The 21,076-nt window shown below is 42.5% G+C and overlaps 2 protein-coding genes across 3 annotated transcripts; both read right to left on the reverse strand.

The window, feature by feature from the left end:
- Window positions 1-204: 204 nt before the first annotated feature.
- txlnbb (taxilin beta b) lies at window positions 205-6,217 on the reverse strand. Of its 2 annotated transcripts, XM_056393277.1 has the most exons (11): window positions 6,064-6,179; window positions 4,467-4,556; window positions 3,916-4,165; window positions 3,418-3,509; window positions 3,141-3,311; window positions 2,072-2,266; window positions 1,621-1,740; window positions 1,438-1,512; window positions 1,263-1,355; window positions 931-1,026; window positions 205-787 (listed from the first exon to the last, which is right to left on the reverse strand). In XM_056393277.1, the coding sequence occupies exons 3-11, from the start codon at window positions 4,148-4,150 to the stop codon at window positions 278-280; spliced, it is 1,587 nt and encodes a 528-aa protein (XP_056249252.1). In that variant the 5' UTR covers window positions 4,151-4,165; window positions 4,467-4,556; window positions 6,064-6,179; the 3' UTR covers window positions 205-277. The 2 variants fall into 2 exon arrangements, with proteins under 2 accessions (XP_056249252.1, XP_056249253.1); XM_056393278.1 differs by lacking the exon at window positions 4,467-4,556 and having other exon boundaries at window positions 6,064-6,217.
- Window positions 6,218-7,014: 797 nt separating this feature from the next.
- On the reverse strand, window positions 7,015-19,771 carry hivep2b (HIVEP zinc finger 2b). Its single transcript, XM_056393274.1, has 7 exons — window positions 19,541-19,771; window positions 12,725-16,686; window positions 11,852-12,009; window positions 11,494-11,669; window positions 10,896-10,994; window positions 10,028-10,815; window positions 7,015-9,673 (listed from the first exon to the last, which is right to left on the reverse strand). Exons 2-7 carry the CDS (start codon window positions 16,580-16,582, stop codon window positions 9,254-9,256), a joined length of 5,499 nt encoding a protein of 1,832 aa, XP_056249249.1. The 5' UTR covers window positions 16,583-16,686; window positions 19,541-19,771; the 3' UTR covers window positions 7,015-9,253.
- Window positions 19,772-21,076: the final 1,305 nt, after the last annotated feature.

Here is a 21,076-nt window from a genome sequence, read left to right on the forward strand (position 1 = left end):
GATGCCCGAAATACAGTAGCTCCATCCACTTTGCAACTCTATAGGTCTGTGTGTAGAAAATAAGGACGCATGTCAAACCTTTCTTTACTTTTTGGTCTGCGTGTTAGAAAAGCCATAAAGCTGCTTTGTTGTAGTTGGCCTGTTTCAGGATATAAAACAAAGCTTCTCTTAAATCTTGACATATCAGGATCACACACTAAAGACTAAAGCCAGCATTTTTCATTTTATTGCTATGAATCTCACATAAACAAGGTTTCTTTTCACAGTCGTTGCAGCATTAATCAACTGACTCCATTTCCAAATCTCTCTGTTCTTGGTATCCATCCTCCTTGGCTTCCTGGAGGTGTTCGCCATTGCTCTCCTGTATGTGGTTCTCCTCTGGCCCCTGGACGCCCTCAGAGTGTCCTTGTGATTGGCTAGCGACTGTTTCTGTGGGTATGACATGAGAGATTGTAAAAGAACCGGCAATCTCCTTCAGACGGGCCTGCTCGGCTTTCAGTTTAGCCAGTTCCTTGGTCAGTGGAGTTTTGAGTGTCGGGGTCCCAGCGGGGGCATCAGTGGCTTCAGTATTCTGGACAGGGTGGTCGGCTTCTGGGTCTTTAGCGGTCTCCTGCACCTCGGGGACCTTCTCCTCTGTTGGTTCGGCAGTGGTGACGCCTGGTTGACTTCCAGCTCCCTGCATCTTCTCATAAAGACTCTTCCTCTCCTCTTGCAAAGCCCTGCACAGATTCTCAAGCTTCTGGTTCTTGATGGTGATGAGCTCAAACTCCTTCTCCTTGATCGCTTTCTATAAAGGATTTAAACGTATGTAACATGAGTAAAAGTGGGGAAATCGTTTCTTGTAAACAGATTTCTTTCAGTGGGTCATTTATAGCCCAAAAATAATCATAGTTTTTAGGCTGTAAATGACTGAAGAAAAATCTTTCTTACGTCTGCCACCATGTCAATGAGGCTCTTGTTGCAGCCATCAAAGCGAGTCTTCCATGACTGGCACTCCTTCTCCAGCTTTTTCATTTTCTTGGCCATCTACAACACACACAAAAAAAATCACATTACACTACACATAATCAAAGCAACTTCTAAAAATAAGTGCCACAATAGAGTGTAGGATTAGTTTGTCGGCTTTCTGAAGTTATTGTAAATCTCATGGGATTTTTTTTTCTCTTATTTCTGTTTTCATTATCTCTTTATTGGCAGATAAACTAAATAATCTAACCAATATCTCGAGGCTGACTTCAAATATTCTGTAAAACTGTTCTTACTTTGTCCATGTCCTGTTTGAAGCTGCTGTAGACACTGTTACTCTTTGATACCGTGCCCTGGAATTCATCAAACTTCTTGGAGTACATATCGAGCTGAGGAGAAATGGAGAGAAAAATATTATATGTGTCTGTAGCGAGGTAGAAAAACAAGCCAGTTTTGCCCATGTCACTGTACCTGGGTCTTCATATCGATCTCTTGCTCCTTCATGACCTTCACTTGCAATTTATATTCCGCAGCCTGTTTTAGCAGCTGTGGAACATTGAAATATTCCATGAAAATGAGCATTAGGGGATTAGAATTGCAAACACGTTATTAAAATGCTTGTAGCACTCAGCAAATCTGATACACAAAACGTACTAGGTCTTTTTCCAGCTTGTGCTTCTCCTCCGCCTCCTTCAGTATCATGTTTGCCTGCGTGAGCTTGGTTTCCAGCAGCTTTTCTTTCAGGTCTCTGTGTTTGAAGACCTTTTCCAGGTTCTGGAAGACATTCAGGTGAATTTATGAGTCGTTTTCACACAGAAAGCTGTTTCACTTCTTGCTCGGGGAGCTTTGGCTACATAAAATTGAAATACTGTAGCTAATAAATGTAAGACCTGGGTGAAATTTGCAAATAATTCATGTGTTTGGTAGGGGCGCAGAGGCCCAGATGTGTGCAGTTTTACATAAGGCTAGTGCAAGCAATGTCAAGAGTTTGTATGTAGATTGGGAGGACAAATTCACAAATCTAATGTTTTCCTGTAACAGCTCAAATGTTGTGTGACTGTCTGGTGGAAACCAACGTGTCCTTAGCATGTGGCAGGATCCATACCGCCTCTCGCTGGTCGTATTGTGAAATGAGTCCCTTCAGTTTCTCTGCCAGAGCGCTGTTCTCCTGGCACAGCTTGGTGTTGCGGCTGCTGTGCTCCTCGATTTGGGCCTGAATCTCACTGAGCGTCCCCTGGAAGTGGGTGGTGATCTCTTTCCTCTTCAGGTCGTCCTCTCTGCACCTCTGCAGGGTCTCCTCCTGTATTTCAAGGATGGATGTTAGAACTAAAGCCACACTGCACAAGATGCATTTGCAGTTGAAACAGTGTCCATGTATTTTTACCCAGTATTTTTTTTCACACCTAAAAGTGAACGACTCTTTTTTTTTGTTTGTTTTTTTTTTTGTTTCAATTTCTTAATTAATTAGCCACTTCAAAGGGTTCAGTTAAAGCTGACTGGCCAATGTATTGTATGTTTAGTGACTGGCACTAGAAGCAAGTGGAATTGCTTCTAAGCCTCAGGTTTTTTTCAAACAGTTTATATAAAAGTCAGTATCAAATCTAGAGCTGTGACGATGATTCAGTTCATTTATTAATGTGTCTAAAAATAGTTTAGACATGTTGGATGAACAAAACAAGCAATCTGAAGTCACATTTTTCAATTAAAAGTTTTTTTACTGCATGACAGCAACTAAGTATCTGCTTTTTCCAACATTTCATAAAAGCAGTATGATATTTACAGCCCGATGTTAATTGTAGATGTTATGTGCCTTATTCTATTCACATCTCCCAAGTGTTGTATTTAATATCTTTGAAAACTGTAGACTCGAACACAACATTGGCTTCACAACATGAACTGTGGGTGTGGTGAGGACTCTAGGTGGGTTTGAGAGGTCACACCCTGAGCTTTGACATAATGGCTGATCTTCGGTGCCAGCTGATGTCACCTCCCGTAGAGCACAACATATGGTGACAACAGTGGGCACCAAAACTCAACTAACAGCACCTGGCAACCTCAGTAGCTCAGTAGAAGTAGCTAGATACCCAGCATGGATCTAGTGTTTAGTTGATCTTAAACGATACTGCTTACTACCACTGCTGCATGCCGGGCACTAATGTCAGGAGCTGAAGTACCTTTAAGGTCTTGTTGTGCCTCTGCAGCTCTCGGCAGAGCCCCTCCAGTTTACTGCGAGCCAGCACGGCCCGGCTGTGCTCGCTCTGCAGCTGGTCCTTCTCCTTCATCACTTGGAGCAACTTCTTCTGCAGAACCTTCAGCTGTTTCTGATCACTGCGATGCTCCTCCAACTGCAAAAGCACACAGGCAAAATCTGCCATATATCCAGCATTGCTCTGGAGGAGAAGTATATTTTCTTTTTTTATTTGTCTTTGCCTTCATTCATCATCCACTCACCAGCTCGGCGTGCTTCTTGATGATGGCCTCCAGTTTCTTTTCTGGAGAGTCGAGTTTGTTCAAACTTTGCATCAGCAGCATGGCTTCCTTCCCTTAAGAGCCACAGAGAATTTTAAGTTAAACATCAGCTGTCCGGTGATCGCCCTCAAGCACGAGGTGAATCCGATTTATCACACGCAGATATGTAAATATAAAGGTTTTTACTACGGAAAATATGCATGAAATTATTTTTGGAAACCCCATTTGGGATTACGAGAAGTCTCTCACCCCAAACTGTGAAAAAACACTGGCACCTGAGTCAACTGAACAAACTATAAAAGGCATGTGGAAATACTATTTTACCTGCGCTTGTGTTGCAGATGGATGCACTTACACGCATTACAGCTCTGCTTACACACCTATCGGGTTCAGTACAAATTTGGATGTCTGCTGACTGAGCTGAATGAAACCCACCTCAGCTAAAATCAATAAAACATATTGAGGAAGAAAACAAAACACCTAGGTTTTTGAGCATCTTCTTCTCCAGTTTCTGGTCCTTGCGGGCGTCTGCCTCTTTGACGGCTGTGACCTCCTCTGTGTCCTCTGGCTCAGCGGGAATCTCGGCAGCCTGGTAGGTGCTAATGATGTCCTCCAGCTGCAGGCCCAGGTCCTCTGTCAGGTCAATGTGCCGACCCTTGGCTGGCGACGCCTCGGGACCGGTGGGTGCAGGGCTGCTCTCCTGACAAGTCTCCATTATTCCGAGCTAGTACTGAGAGGGAAAGATGGTTTCTGTAAAGGACCTTTAGATAACAAGGATAACATTGTTTTTCTAAAGGATAACAGACTGACTTTCAAATATTTATTTTAGTGGAGCCGGAGTTTCACCAGCCAGTGTCTGTCAAGTTAATGTTGGCTCCAAAGTCATTTCTTACGTGTCTTATTTTTCCTCTTTTGGAGGCAAGTTTAGTGAAACTAAATCTGTTTAACTTAGATTGGATTTCCTAATTTCAGGCTGTATATACAGCTGACATTTTGACTTGTCATAGTAGCAAAAGCACAGTTGTCACTACTTTATGACAACAATAACAAAGGTCTCTTCAAGTGTCCCAGTAAATCATGACGGTGGGACTGTGAGCATGAACGACACAGGGACCCTGAAACTGAAGCAGATAAATGGAATTTAGCCATCATTCATTTTTATCATTTACACCTCTGTCCTTCCTACTGCGGCCATGAAGAAGACCCATGCAGCTAGACTGATCAATCAGCCCGGCTGATATATTGACCAATATTAATTAAATTTCTAGACCAGAACTGCTACAATGTTAGTTGATGCATCGATTACTCAAAAGTACAGAAAATCTTTTGTGATCAAGCAAAAATGCAAAAAACATTTGCTGGTTCCAACTTCTCAAATGTTACGGTTTATTACTTTCTTTTTGTGACATTTGTGATATATGACAGTAACTGAATATCTTTGTTTTGGACTATTCACCAGACAAACAAAGCATTTGAAGACGTCACGTTTTATGACATTTTTTAAGACCAAACGATTAATTGAGAATCGGTAATGGAAATATTTGTCAGCTACAGCAGAGACAGATACAGAAATGCCAAGACAAAGAGAGTTCTGACAAGTTGACTTTCAGCTGTAAAATATTCAGCTCTGTTTGTATCATCACAATTTGTGGGAGAAAAAAAAAAAAAGGATACTACTTAAAAAATGTTTCTTGGTAAAATAAAGAAAGAGTCCATTTGTGACTTGGTTCCACAGTTTAAACTCCAAATCCAGCACGGTGCCTTTGAGCAAGGTACTAAAAACTGCTGAATACTCGTGTGCAGTATTTTCTTAGTCTTAACAACATGTCATGCTTCACTCAAAAACAGACATTTGGAAAATGTTGCCTTTTTTTTGGCAAAAACGTGATCCAACACCGGCCATTAAAATGATTAGAGCTTATTAGTATCCTGCAGTGATTGAAATTAAGTGATATATAATGGCTTAGTTTGTGTCAGTCTAGTGTTGTACAGGCTCATAGCCAGAGCCTGTTTACTTGCATAAAATTAGTGCAGCCTTCACACTGCCTGTGCTTTCACAAGCAGAGCACATGGCACCTGTTCCAGGCCCCACAGGCTATTTTAAGAACTTCTTAATATGGGCAAGTTATTTATTTATTTCTACTCCACTCTTATTGATGTCAATGTCAGTAGTTGTTTGTACAAAAGCTGCATTTTCCAACTATAAAAAACATCAATGTGACATAAGCAACCCCATCTATATTCAATATTTTAAAAGGAGGCAGATATCCGAATGGAAATTCAACTAAAAATAAATGACTTGGAAAAGGCAACATTGGTTTCTTCGGTGTCCAAGGAAACAACAGTTGTAGTGCACAAAGTTAGAAATTAAGCAGTTAGTTTTGAAGTTATCTTTTCTTGAACAAAATCAATCTCTTTCCATTCTGTTAGCAAATGACACAAGCAAGTCTCCTTTCATGTTTAACAAACCTTGTGAGTTTCATAAAGCCATCGAATTCAGACAAACAGTTATAAGTACCTTTGTAAGAATAGTAAGAGGTTTGGAAACCATTTAAAGCACAGGACGTAAAGTTATTAAAGTGTAAATGTCCCCGAAGAAGCAGGGTAACGAGCAAACAGGGTTCTTACCAGGACCAAGGGCCAGTGGGGGAAAAGGAAGAGTGTTGAGGGGCTCGGCCAGGCTGCCACCACAGATACAACAGCTGTGATACGACCACCTCAAAATAAATCAGAGGAGCACAGCTCACTCTGAGCAGAGAGAGAGCATGTCTCTGTCCAGGCCACTCCACTTACAACTCATGGACCTCATCGGATTGTTATCTTTCCAGGAATTTACCCCCGACTGTGACATATAGTAGTTGTGTGTATACTCAGTGTGTTTGAATGCAATTAAAATGCTTCATCGTTTAAAGGTTCTTCTGTGAAGATCTTGATCAGATATTTTATTTGGTCCCTCTGCTGCTTTAAACCAACGCTGAACTGATTTTATTTTAAGCTGGGATGCTGTTAAAAGCCATATAATTATTCTAACAAATGGGCCTGACAGGCCTAGTCACTGAGCAGGAGAGAAAAAAAGGAACCATTTCTCTGATTGGCCAGAATTAGAACAGACCTCCTCTCCAACCCTGAGAAGAGCGTCGGTGCCGGTATAATGCGCTCTAAGATCAGTCATTTCCTCACTTAATACATGCTTAACACGTCCAGTATTTAGGTACAGTCCAGTACACTGCCTGTGCCACCGATACACAGTGGAGAAGATGTAGGTTTGAATTTAACGCAGTAAAATACAACCTGAAAACGGTTGAATATTATCCACAAGGTGAGAACTATTTTTGGAAGCATTCATTTATTTTTCTTGTTCCATGTTACGACTGCAGTAATCATTTTTCACCAGGTGATGTCACTGGTAGGTTTCACTCTAGATTTTTATTTTTTTTCCACACCCCCTCCTCAAGATAAAATGTGAATGATTTCATCTGAAAACTCTTCTTCGTGTGCTCTAATTTAAACGGTCGTGAACTGTGCAGAAGGGAAAGGTATGGGAGCCAGTAGAACGTGAAATAAGCTGCAACACACATCCTTGGGTTAGAAGTATATTCTTTTAAAACAATTTTGAATTTAATCTGAAAAAGTAGAGCACCAAACAATAAATTCCCCATAGCATAAAAGAGGCACTCCATCCTGACTAACCAGTTTTGATGCAGATAGCTAAACAACAAATTGGCTACCGAGGTTTTTCCCTCAAAAAATCTTAGCTGAGAGGTAAAATGATTTGTCCTCCGTGTGTTTTACAGGGAATTTCATAGTTATGAGAGGCACAATGCAGTTCAGTAAATATGAATACACAATAAAAACAAAACACAAACACTATCTGAATACATATGTATGCAAAAGCAAATAAAAGGCTTCACTTTCCCTTCACATTTTATGAGCATTCTGCACCATTATCACGACAAATAAAATTACATAACCATGAAATCAAAGCTACATACATCTTCAGAAAGGGAAACACAAAATTAAAGCAGTGCACCTTTTTAAAAAATTTTTTTATGTAAACATGAGTGAACAAAGTGTTTTCTGATTATGAAATCCATTCTCAAACTGGTAACATAACCACTTGAAGATGTGAATACACTTTTTCTTTTAAAGATGAGACACGGTGTTAGCGATCAACACTGTGCTATTTTCGCTCTCATTAAACTTCTGATATATGTCAACTGCAGACATTTTACCTCTTAAAGAGATATAAACAATCCACATAAAAAGTTTTCAGAATTCAACACTGCAAAAATAGTTTAAATCATAAAAATACACGTATATATACAGAGAAGAAGTAATGCATTTGGTGAATGATTACTTACATTTTGAGCTGAAGCACAGTAATAGTCAACCAACTCACGCTGTTAACATCATTACTTTAGTATTACTTACAGTAAGTGATAACGATTTTATCCAGTTATACTTGAAATGCAAGAAAACATACTATTGACTGATCATCATAGCCCCTTGAATTTTGTGTGCAACATGTTTCACACAATGAGAAATGTGAAAAAACAACTGGAATGTTTCAAAACCACAAGAGAACATAACACGTTTTACTCCCCCAAATTTCCACTGACCAAGTCAGTTAAACATCAAAGATGAAAGGATGAAAGTGCATCGTCAAAACTCATAAAATGCTTATGGTCATCTGTATAAGAGAGAAAAAAGCTGTCTGTTTTAATCAAAGCAAAGACATGAGATCAAAAGCAATGCCAACGTGGCTCACTGCATAACTGCATCACTGCTGCATAAGTACAGATATACCATATAAATAGTAGTCAAATATTTACCAGTATCAATAAGTGCTTACGTTCTAATATATAAATACATCTTACAGTATTCATAATTACATATTAACTTCCTCTATTTTTGTGCAATAGCAAATCCCATGCATTTTTACCAAGATAAAAATCACAACATTAAGAAAAATGCAACATAAGAAATATTTTTTAAGATTGTTTCACATAAATCAAGCTGCATCCATCCGTCAGCAGAACTGACAGTACAAAGAAAGAAAAAGCTCTCCTTCGAGCGAGCTCTCCGACAGCGCCGACTGAATAAAGAGGACCTCGACATTTTTCCTTATTCAACAACCTTCTGATAAAGAAATGATGAAAAGCAAAAAAAAAAAAAAAAGGCACAGACCCTTGCCGCTTGATTAGAAGCACCAAACTGCACAAGAAGCGTCTACTTAAAATTTGGTCAGACTGTTTCATAATACACATACTTTTCCCCTTATAAATAGTCTTTATTTACTGCACTACTGCATCACACCTTGATATGATTACATTAAACAACAGTCTATTTTCAAAGTACACATACAGTAAAATACACTGTTTGTATGCATCTAAGAAGGAGTATATGTTAAGGACATTTGTACAGAATCCATAAATATAATTTATGTGCAATTGTACGCAAACTACTATGTCAAACAAAGGCATATTAGCATAATATCTTTCCATATTGCACCTGCACCCAATAATGATTCTCCACCTTGCAAAACATCCTGCTGCTCATCCAATCATTTCAAAGAGTCTCTGAAGAGAAGAGCACACCAGACAGGACGGCTTTCTTCTTCACTGTGAAGGTTTGACCTCCACTCAGATTTAAAAGGAGCTGTCTGGGGTATGTGCAAGACCAGAGGAAGTGTTATTATATTGCCTCTAATTGGATAAAGATGAGGTTATGTGCCTAAAGGGCTGAGGACGACAAGGTTGCAGGTGTAGCGGGGGGGTGTCTTTTCCTGGATCAGATCATGGATACAGAAAAGAGGGTCTTAATGAGGGTCTTCTGTGGTGATCTTCAGCGAGGCGATGGCTTTCAAGCAGGTTTGCACGTTTTCCTCCTGTCTGCTGTCCCCGACGCCGGGAATGAGGCTTTTCTCCTGAGCGGCCTGATGGGTGGACAGCTGGTTCTGGCCTCTGATGTCCTCTCCTCCCGTCTCAAGCCCGTGGACAGATCCCTCTCTGCTGCTGCAACGCTGGCCCTCGCTGCTCTGGGGGCTCGGCGCCGAGGAGGGGGTGACATCAGTGCTGGGGGAAGGCGGGGAGTGCAACATCTGGAGCCCTCCAACAGGAACAACAGGGAGCAAACTGTGGGCCTGCTGCTGGGAGTGCAGTGGGAGGTGGCTGAGGATGTTCTGGTGATGAGAACTGGCAGAACCAGGCAGAGTAGAAGCCAAGCTGCTCCTTTGATCCTGAAATGACATATTGGCAGCGTTACGAGCAGTTTCAGCGGTGCCAAGATAATTTCTCATGTGAAAATATATTACAGTTGGAACAAATGCAGAAATGTGAGGAATGCAGCATTATTAAGTAAAACAAATGTAAAGCACGCAGAAAATGTATACTTCTTCCACAGATGAATAATCCCTTATTTGTCATTTCAATTAAAGAAAATAAAATCAACTGCCAGATTTTTAGCCAAATTAGCGCTGAGGTTCTACGGATCCCAAGTTTTTTATTAACTAACACAAAAACAGTCAAATAAGCAAACAAGACTAAGGCAGAGGTGTAGTTTCACCTGGTGCAGACTGCATGATGCTACGTACCATTTCCATTTCAAAGGCTCCTTGTTGTTGAGCCATCTCCATCTTTGCTTGGTGTCTGGTTTTGTCGCCGCTGCCTTTGTGTTGGTGCGAGCCTCTACGTGGTGAAACGGCTCTCAGCACAACCCTCTGCCGGCCCCTGACTGACGATTCTCGCTTTCCAACCAGCTCTGATCCAGGAGACATTGGTCGCTCCATCGAGACTGGGGAGAGGTGCTGAATGGGTGTGAAGCCGGGTGAGCCAGGCCTCAGCGGGGAGGTATCCCACCTGGGAGAGGAGCGACCTCGCGGGGAGAGCTCTCGCCGTGGGGATGGGTAACGCAGACGTGAAGGGGAAGGCTCCCTGATGGGAGACTCCCAGCCAGGCGAGAGCAAACAAGAGGAGTAAGGGTCAAACAGGAAGCTGGCCTGGTCTGGGGACAGCATGGTCAAAGAGTCTTCATCCACAGACTTCTCTCTCTGGTCGGTGGTGAGGACAGGTCGATGGTCGGAGCCTGTCCGCCTGCCAGAGGGCTGTTGGCGGACGTCGGTGCCAGGCAGAGAGGCGAGTGAGCAGCCATGGATAGCAGCGGTGGCTGTAACTGACAGAGAAGTAACTCCACACGCCTGAGGGCTTGTACTTCTTGAACGCAACTTTGGAGTGGAGTCGCCTTCATATTCATCATCCTCATCGTCATCTTCATCGATTTCATCAGCCTCTTCATCCATGCCGTCAGATTCCTCTGCGTCTGAGAACTGATGTTTGGTTGTGACCGTCACTTCTGTCTTAGACTCTTGCTGGATGTCGTCAACTTTAAAGACAAAGGCATCAGTTGGATTCATTTCAGTTTAATTCAATTGTGCAAGAATATTTCATATGCCAGTATCTTACCATGTTCCTGTATCTCCGTCTCATCCATTGTGACTGACACTCCCAGTTCAAGACATTTCTTCATGTGCGCCTTTGACTTCATATGTTTAGTCAGGTTTCCTGTGGAAGGATAAAACAAATAATAGGTTAGGCTTGTGATATTTGGTAATTACCAACTTTCACTTAAAACTGCCTGGATTTTTAAAAGAAGATTTGTATAGACAGATTTTCATCAGAGTTTTATGTCCCCACACAACCAAAAGTAGTTTTTTATACCACAAGCGGACACTGGCCAGTTGTATGAAAACCAGCTCCAGCTCCCTCCCGCAGTAGACGGTGAAAAGAGAAATGAGGAGACAGTGCAACAGAGTTGCTGATTTTGCATGATATTGTAGTATCTCTAAAGAGCAGCACAGACTTGAGAGTTTTTTGCTGCAGCTGCAAATATTATTTTTAAATTCTGATTTTTCACACAGTTTTGCAACATTCATTTATTTTAGCAGATTTTCACTCATTGTTAATACTAAAAATAAAAGATTTCTTTTATAAAAACTGAGAATAATTAGTCTTTTTGATCATCTCTACAGTCATTTATCTTCAAGCCTATAGACATACCCACCCTTAGTTTTAAAAGCAAAGTTGCAGACCCTGCAGATGTACGGTCGCACGTCTGTATGGGTCCGGATGTGTTTTTTCAGCATGCTTGGCTTCTTACAGCGAATACCACACTCCTCACAAATGTATTTCCCCCGGCCCCGACCTCTGACATACACATAGTCTTCATTGGACTTGTACCTGAAAAGTGCATACAATTTAAACTTATATATCTTAATAAAGAAATACAAAATAAAACCGGCTTGAAAAGCTAAAAACAGCAAAACCTTTTAGATAGTGCAGGCTCTAACACCCTAATATAGCTGCTGTATTTGCTGTCAGCAGAAATGACAAGTGTTATGATAACTAATATCTTGACTGACCCTCCCTCGAAGATCTTAATACGTGTTGGCACTGTTTGCGCTGTGGAAGCCTCCCTCTCTTTCCACTCCTCCTTGGCAGTTTTCACTCTGCAGCCAATATCTTTCACCTTCTTCCCGTAGGTGATGTCCACCTCTTTGGGCTCTGGTTTCCTCTGCAGCTGAATCAGATGAACAAACATTTTGTTAACATCAATTTTAAGTGGACACAGTATTGACAACGTAACATGATGCTTTCAATATTGTATGTCACACATGGTGTTACACAGCATGTTTTGCAAACATGCATTACGCTGCTGCAGGAGAAAACCCCAGTACAAATAGCTCCCACTTTGATTTGATTCTTGAATTTGATTTTCAACATTTTTATGAAAGCTAGGCTATGCATTATTTTTATGTCAGTTTACCCATTTCATCAGCCTAACAGTGTCCCACCCATAGTATGTGATGTTTACCTGAATAAAGTTTTGGTGTTTTGTGGTGAACAGTAAATGCAGCATTCAAGTTATGAATCAAAGCTCTAACGTTACAATCAGCAGTGGACAAATGCTCTTTCCAGACACTTGCCAATTATGACTGAACCTTCTGCCAAAACATTTGAACTGTAGAGTTTGTGAACTTCTGGGTAATAAGGTCCTTCAATTTCCAATGGTTATCACTTACAGACACTAAGGTGGAACAATGCCCAGTGAGGCTTGACTGTAAGTATTTGGTTTATAAATAGATTTCCTTTATAGGCAATGATGAAAATAGCAAGAGGAATTGAATATGTTGTAAGTAGTAGCTTTATTCTTAAAGTCTAGAGCTAATTGTTTCTTTATGTCTATGGCAGTAATATGATTTACAAACAATGCAGAGATGGGATCATTTTCTCACCTGTTCCATGGTCTGCCTCCACAGGATGAGGGATGAAACCAGTTTCCCCGTGCCAGGCTGACACATGGCTGCCACAGTGTATATAACCTTGTCTCCCTTCTGTTTGGACCGCAGCAGAGCCAGAGCAGCACTCGTGCTCAGCTCCAGAGGGTTCGGGTTGTGGGAACTCACACACCAGGTGGTGTACACGGATGATAAAGGGGAGCTGCTGTGAGAGCAGCTCGGTTTGGTGTAGTTGAGGTAACACCAGCTCACACCTGTCGTCGTGCGTAGACTTGGAAACTGAGATAACAGCCTTGAATGCTCGGTGTCTGAGATCAGGATGTCTTGACTGGTAACCAGCTGTGCCACCATATCCATCTGCACTCGTTTCTCCATGCCAACTTCTTTCGTTTCTCTGACTGATATCATGGAGTAGGGAGGCAAGCTGGTTTCCAGAGAGCTACTTTCCATGGCTGACTCGACGGTGTGGTCAGTGGCCTCTGTCACTTTTTGCTGAAGTGTGATAAATGTACTCCTACGTGAGTCAGGTGTGGATGCACCCTGCATCTCTGACCTTTGCACCTTCTCTTCGCTCAAATTACATTTTCCCAACTCCACAGCGCTCAGCTCCTCTACAATCTGTCCAAACATTCTTTCCTCTTTCACGCGTTTTTGCTGCTTGACCTCCATGAAAAGGTCTAGGCTGCTAGCAGGGGATAGCATCCGTTTGTTCGCGCCACCACTGGAGGCGTTAGTGGTTGAGATAGTTCTAGAAGTCAAAGAGAGAGGGATGCCCGTCTTGAGCTTAGCTGATGACAAATCAAGGGCTTCAACATTAAGGGTGTGTGTTGAGGGTGGTCTGGTATAAGCTAATGCATTATGAGAATCAAGATTTCCAGACAAACGTGTTTGATGTTGAGTGGTGGCTGTAGTAGAGCTAACACTGTCATACTGATTGTCAAAAATCTGTGATACTGAGGTGTATGTGATACTGCCATAGGATGGCACATGAGTCTGTATTCTTACAGGAACTAACAGGCTTGGATGCGAAAGCTGGGGAAATGTATTCCCAGTGGAAAATATTGGCAAGGTCTGCGGTAGAACAGCAAGTGCTGTGAATGGAGGGGAGGTGCTGCTGAGGTACTGCGGAAACACTTGTGACTGGACTTGTGTTACTTCAGTGTCCATATTCAATGACTCCTGACGCACCAAGTTTCCCCTCCTTCTCTCCTTCACAGTGGAGTGACCACCGCTGATGTCCACGTGTCTAACTTTGGATGTTGGAGAAAGACTGCCATAGTCAAATGATATGCTGCGTACCTCTGGGAACTCCTTGCGCAAGTTACACGGCGCCTGCTCCGAGGAGGAGCGTCTCATTTCATGTTGTTGACGCTGGTTGAGCACAGAGAGGGAGTGCCCACTCCCTGGCACAGCTAAGAGCTCTAGCGGTTTGCCAAATTCATCCTGCCTGGCTGGAGAGACCGACTTCAAGCTCTCCTCCCTGTCAAAGGAGAAGGTGGAGCTATAAGATAAATTGCTGTCTTGGCTCGGGCTACGAGAGAGACTGGTGCAGGCAGACTCAAAACTAGATTCGCCAGAGGAGTGCTCGATTTCAGCTAAGCGTAGCCGTTTCTTCTTTGGTGGGAGTTTTTCTGGAGGGAATTGTGCTAAAGTTTCACTCCTTTGAGGCCACTGAAACTCCTCCACGTGCTTCTCTGGCTCCTTCACCTGTACCTCTGGAGCTTTTTCTGGACTGTCAGGCTCTACCGTGACCCTAATCTCTGGGACTTGTATGTTCGGCTGCCGCACAAGTTTGGGGCCCATTTGAAATGATTGCCGTAGTCTACTATCACTCCTCTCCATCTCATATAATTCACTTGCCTCCATAGCCTGAAATGAAGAAATACCTTCCTGTCTCTGCCCATGATACTTATAGGATTCTGACTGTTCAGAGTGAGGCCTGTTTATCGAGTTTGTATGCTGAATAACTGAGATTACATTCCCTAAGGTTTTACGACCAGAAATTTCAGGGCTCATTGATATGTCCATGTCACACCTGTCCATCTGTGTTAGCATACTTGAAGAATGTCCTTTCCCTAAGGCCATAATGCCCAATGCAGCTTGTTTTGAGTCGTAGTCCTTGCTTGAATCAAACATTTCTTCACACTGTTCATGAAGGTCCTCATATCGACTGGGCAAATCCTCCTCTTCCCTCTTCTCTTTCCGACGCTTCCTTGTTGCCAATTCCATTGCATGTCTCTGATGGCTCATATTAGACGGCATAGAGGGGTAATTTTCCATTTCCAGTCCTGAGGGTGAAATGCCACACTCACTCATCTTTCCATGGCTTTCAGTATCTCCATGCCCATCATGTGCGGAGAGTTCGAAAGCAGCTTGCCGCCTGAGTCTCCTCATGCCCCCTGTGCTTGCTCTCTCATCAAACGAGTGGCTGCCCCTGAGGGCTTGAGGCATAGTCAGACACACTGCTGAGGATGTTGGCATTGAGTTGCTTCTGATCAGAGGCCCCATATCTGAGCCAGCATCTAACTGGGGTTCTTTGACCTCCTCCCTCGTGAAAGACTTTGTGTTTATTTTAATGGATTCAACAGTGTCTTTCTCCTGGGTGAAAACACGGGAAACACCCTTTTCCGAGCGTTTCCCAGCATATTCGCTTGAGTCTGTGCTGCAGGCCACAAAAGCTGTCGTCTGTTTAGGGCTTGGTCTGTAACACTTCCCAAACATAATTTCTTGATAGGACTTTGCGTTGGTGTTTGGAGGACCGGTCTGGTGCTCGGCACTCTCGGAGCGCGAGAAGTAGCCGGAGTCCGTGCTGCCCTTGCTAGACTGACTTGGAAGGGACAAATTGTGGTCAGAGTCGCTGCTTCTTTTTTCAGACAAACGAAGTGCAAGCCTCTGTTTGATCGTGCAAGATTGAATTGCACGGCTAACCTCAGCAGCAGCAGGAGGTGCATTGATTTCTTGGGGTTGGGATGAACCATCCTGAGCTGACATCGACGTGGCTCCCTTTTTCTGAGCAATGAGATTTAGTACTTTTACAGCAGTGTTATCTGATCCCTCCACTGGAGAGTCCAGCAGCAGCAGCGGGTCGTTAAGAGTGTCCTCGTCCGTGTCCGTGCTTTGCTCAGCATCAGAGAATAACTCTCCTTCCCCTTCAAAAGACCCCTGGTCTGTATTGGCATTGTAAGAACCAAGTTCTGAGAATGGCACTGTTCCAGCTTTGACTGAGTGAGCGTGAGACTTTCTGTGTTTGTATAAATTACTTTTGGTTTTGAAGGAGAATCCACAGGGGACACATGGATAGGGCCGTTCCCCGGTGTGTGAGCGAATATGTTTCTTAAGCACGCTGGGTTTGGCACATGCCCTTCCACAGTAATCACAAACATACTTCCCAGGCTTTTGTGGTTTCTGTTCCACCTTACACACAGTCTCTGACAGCTGATCCATCCCTGAATGTTGTTGGACCTCAGGTGAACTGGGGGACTTCCTGTGAGATGCAGGTCCCGGGGACTGTGCAGAAACTAAGTGACCTACAGCTTTCTGTCTGCCAATGGGAAAATGTTTTGTGGACTGCAGTGGATATGAAGACATCTCGTACTCTGGATGGCTTGTGGACTGGGTTTGGGAGTGCTGATCTTCTAACTGCAGTGATTTCCCTGAGTCAGACATTTCTTTGAAACCACATGTGTCTCTGCTCTGACCTTCTTGCAGTTGTTGGTGCCACCCCTTGCCTTCCAGTTCAACTGATGGACTCCTCCTAGTCTGTGCAGCCTCTGATGTGCATTTTTTCTGTGCAACATTTCTGTCCTGACACTCTGTGGAGCTTTTCACCCCTGCAGTAGTTTCAAGTGACTCCATGAATCCAATGTCACTTTCTTTGGGATCGATTTTCAAGGACAGTATCTGTTATGTAACTGTAGTAATATTAACATACATGTGAATTGATTGCAGGGAAGGGTCATCTGAAAGAAATGAGACAGAATTGAAAATTAGACAGTGCAAATGTGGATAGATGTACTTCTATAATATACACTGGGAGCAGATAAAGATGAAAAATTAAGAAACATGAGAAAATCCTCAACAATCGGTTGTTGAATGCAAAAAAATCAGAGTGCAAATCCACTCCCTGAGAGTGAGAACTATTCAAGGCTGTTTCCCAAAAGTCCTCCTAATAAAATTGGAGTATAAAATTCATAATGAGCTCCATCACAGCAGGAGTGGAAAAAAATCTGTCTCTTTACCAGCCTCTAAAACTCCAAGGGTACCTCATGTCAACCCTGGCAGTTACCCCAATTTTGCTGAAGCCCTGTGGACGTGCCTAGACGTGTTTGTGTGTGTGTGTGTGTGTGTGTGTGTGTTTGTGTGTGTGTGTGTGTGTGTGTGTGTGTGTAGGTGTTTATGATACATGCCAATACTGTAGTATGTGTGTTATGAATGGCTGTACATGTGTATGTGTTTATTTTGAGTGTTGTGGTGTGTGTGATCTGAGTGGAAATCTCATAGGAATCATCATCACAGCTCCATCTCCTTTCTGCACGCTTTAGCAACCTCAAAATCAACTCCTTTGTCTTAATGTGAAACATCAGTTTTATTAGAATATTTACTATTTTAAGCACAAATATCTGAATATGAGTTAATCAATAATAAGCCCTTTTTTGGAGGGATTGTAGTGAGCATAACCTGTATTGATATATTTTGAAAACTTTGCATTGTAGGTGTTTGCTACAGGTGTTTGGCATATGCTTAGCTGTGAAAAATAGATAACCAAATATAACACCCATGTACTTTTTTCCTTTCTACTATATAGCCCAGATTTAACTTTCCACTTTCTTTCACCTGTTCACTTCCTGACAACATTTATTTACATTTATGTGTTTATTTGTATAGAGACACGCCTCTAGCACGAACCACATACCACAGCATTTATAGCCAAAGCTAAATTGTAACACCTGTCCCTAGATAGGCATTTCACAGTATTGGAAAAAAAAAATCTAAACTTCCCTGCAGGTCAGCACGCCAAAAAAATGAAAATGATCTGCCCACATAAAATATTTGAAACTAAACAGGATAGGAGACATAATGTCAGAAAAAAATAGTATGGTATGTGTGTCGATGCATGCCAGCAGACATAGTTGGGCACTGAAGTGTGACATGTCTACCTGTCCTTCTTCCGATGTGATATCTATTAAAAATACCAAAATATAAATTAAATATTCAATATATTACACTATGTCAGCAACTGTTGTATCCTGTGCCGGTATCTCATCGTAACAAGTTCATGTTCTTTGTCTCTCGTGGGATTCAAACCCTTTAACCTGGCTGAGGTACCAGGGTCATCGTCTCCACACTGAGCTGCACAGGACAACATACTGTACTGTCCATAAACACCCCAGACTCCAACAAGATCATCATCATCCCCGTTGTTAAAGTGAATTGGTTTTTGCCACTACACTTTCATTCCATACCAGGGGGATGGGTCTCTGAGGGCACGTCGTTTCCATCTTCTCAGTATCAAATGCTGTGTCCTCCCTAACGAGGTTATGTAAGATTATCTGGTTCAAACCCTCTGAGTTCCCCTTAATTAGGACATCCTCCGACTCGCACTCTCTTTCTCTCACTCCCTCTCTTTCTTTGTTAGAACGCCACACACTCCTCTGGCATAAACCAGAGGATATGAATCCAAGGTGACTCGAGATGCCGAGAGATGCTTGAAAGCAGCTGTAAGGATGATAATCTCCCCTTTGTATTTTTCTTTTTTTTTTTTTTATGAGTGCCCATTCCCTCTTTTGGCTCTTTATGGTTCAGTAGCTCTGCATTCAGGCAGATTTGAGGGCTTCTTCCAGAGCAGGATGGAGAAAAAAAAAATAACGAAGGCATACTGTATGAATGATGGCGAGGGGGCTGCCTCAGATTGGAATGATCCATGTTTCAGCGGGGAGGTTTACAGAGGTAAACTAAGTGGGGTGCCTGGGGGTAACAACATTCAGAGGCCTGGTAGGGAGCTCCCTTTCAAGGTCGGTCTGACCTCATTGCTTAGTTTCCATCCTCTGTGAGCCATGAGAGGAGGGAAGGGGAATATGGGTGCAGAGTGACAGCGAGATAAGACCCTCAGAAACAATGCATACCTTTGAACTAAGCACGATAGAGTGGGAACAGAGCCGACATATTCAGAGTCTCATTGACAAGTCTCTGAGCAGATTCAGACTTTTTTTGTACAAAGACTGTACCAGAAAAACCTTTCACTGCAAATTTCTCTCGCTCCCGGCAACAAGCACTAACCTATACAAAAATATATGACACGGCAGCAATGACGTGCAACAACAGGAGGCAGGTGGGTGGCAGTAGGTGTGTTTCAGGACGATTGTGGGCTGACTGTGGTACAGTATGTCCGCGTGGATGAAGAAATGACTTAATGGAGACATTTATTTGAACAGCCGACATCCGCGGGGCACATCCCCTACTGATTTACACATGAGAGAGAGGACAATGAGCAAACAAATGCTGGCTATAGAGAGCATCGTTATGCTGCTGCATTACATCATTAGGGGCTAAGTTGGCCATTAAAGGGAACAGGCATGAAGCCTCACGCTGACAACAAATCCATAAATATCATAAGGAGATGACCGGCTTCACAGAGGCTGAATGGTAAAACCCTCTGTGGTACACTAACAGCTACACAAGCACATAGCATGCAGAATCAGTCAGCAGCTCTCACTGTGATCAGAATGACATAAAGCACACGGTCTGATGGGAAAAAAAAGCCTCGGCTCATACAGCAGCTGACATTCAGATATCAAATATAATCCTCATACAAACCTGACATTTGAATAGTCCCCTGTCCCATATCGACAGTCACATGTGACATTCCTCATGCTGCATACTCCATTTCTCCATTCTCCTCATGTCCGGGTAACAATAATGAAATAAATTAGCAAGGTAAAGTCCCATCAGTCATGAAGCTGCTGGCTGACTGGGTGTACATTAGAAGATCTATTGATGCGAGCTAGTCACCAGAGAAAATACCCAACCGTGACGTGCGGACCCAGGCACAAAAATAGCAAAGGGGCCCTGGGAGGGATTACACAACAGCCCACGTTTAAGGACGCTTTTCCTCTCTCTCACTGTGTTTCAAAGCACAGCAGCAGCAGCAGCTGCCTCACACTACACACAAAGTGGGGAGTCGCATATCATGATGCAAAGAGCTAAACATCACCTTTCTAGATGGCTGCAGTCCATTCATCCCCACATTCAGTCGTGTATTTTAGCCTGGAATTGTGTGATCCGGGCGAAGACACAAATTCATTCAGGTACACATGTTCATCAAGTATTATTATCTGTATAAATCTGTTGGACAGAGTGTGTGAATATATGCAGAGCAGAGGAGAAATGCAAAAGTGACGAGCGCTTTGAAAGACACTAATCACATGGTGCAGCAGCTCTGAATGTACATTTCCTACAGCGTGATCCTATTCAGTGTGTATACTGAGAGGAACTCAATGAAAAGACAGCGTGTGTCTGGCTGTGAGGATGCTGCAAAAATTAGACATGTTCTCCAAATTCTGAGACACCCACAGCCTGTTCAGAGCCAGTTCTTCCCGTCACGACAGGATTTGCTTTGTGAATGGAGAGAGTCGTGATGAGGGTGTCATTAACACAGCAAAAAAAAAAAAAAAAAAAAAAACTAGGACAATACTGCAGATTATGTGCAGCTGCAAACCTCATCCTGTGAATCAGATGTATGAGTTCAGTGTGACATGGTGCCATTACAGCCTCTACATTAAGGCAACAAGTTTGGGAAATCTAAACACTTCCCCCGAACAAGATTTCACCCAAACAAAATAGTGTTGACACTATTTTTACAAGCGGACTGTATTGTCATGTTTTGTATCTACAACAGGAAATTCATCTTGGCTAAATTGATACGTTTTATTATCAAATTTTTTAATTTTCTTTATTTAATATTTACCACTATTTTTTTCCATACTGTGCTGTATGTTGCAGGACACCTAGAAAGTGATGCTTTCTAATCAACAAGTTTTCACTGACGTCAAAGTCAAAAGAACCTGGACCTGCTAAACTAAAGATCACAAATAAATAACATGTAACAAACAAATAACTAAATATATACAATTCTGTGCACTATTTTGAGTTGCATTTTCTTTAGTTGAGTATTCTTATATTGTGTTGCTTTGTACTTGTACTGCAGTACACTTCAGAGAGAAATATCTAAATTATTTCATTCATTCATTTCATTTATTTGACGGGCTGCCACGACCCGATAGCAGACTGCACAAAGTTGTTAAAATAAGCTCCACTTCGACCATCTCCAACATTCAATTGTGGCTTATAAAT

Source organism: Seriola aureovittata, chromosome 13 (assembly GCF_021018895.1).
Source record: "Seriola aureovittata isolate HTS-2021-v1 ecotype China chromosome 13, ASM2101889v1, whole genome shotgun sequence".
Taxonomy (NCBI): domain Eukaryota; kingdom Metazoa; phylum Chordata; class Actinopteri; order Carangiformes; family Carangidae; genus Seriola; species Seriola aureovittata.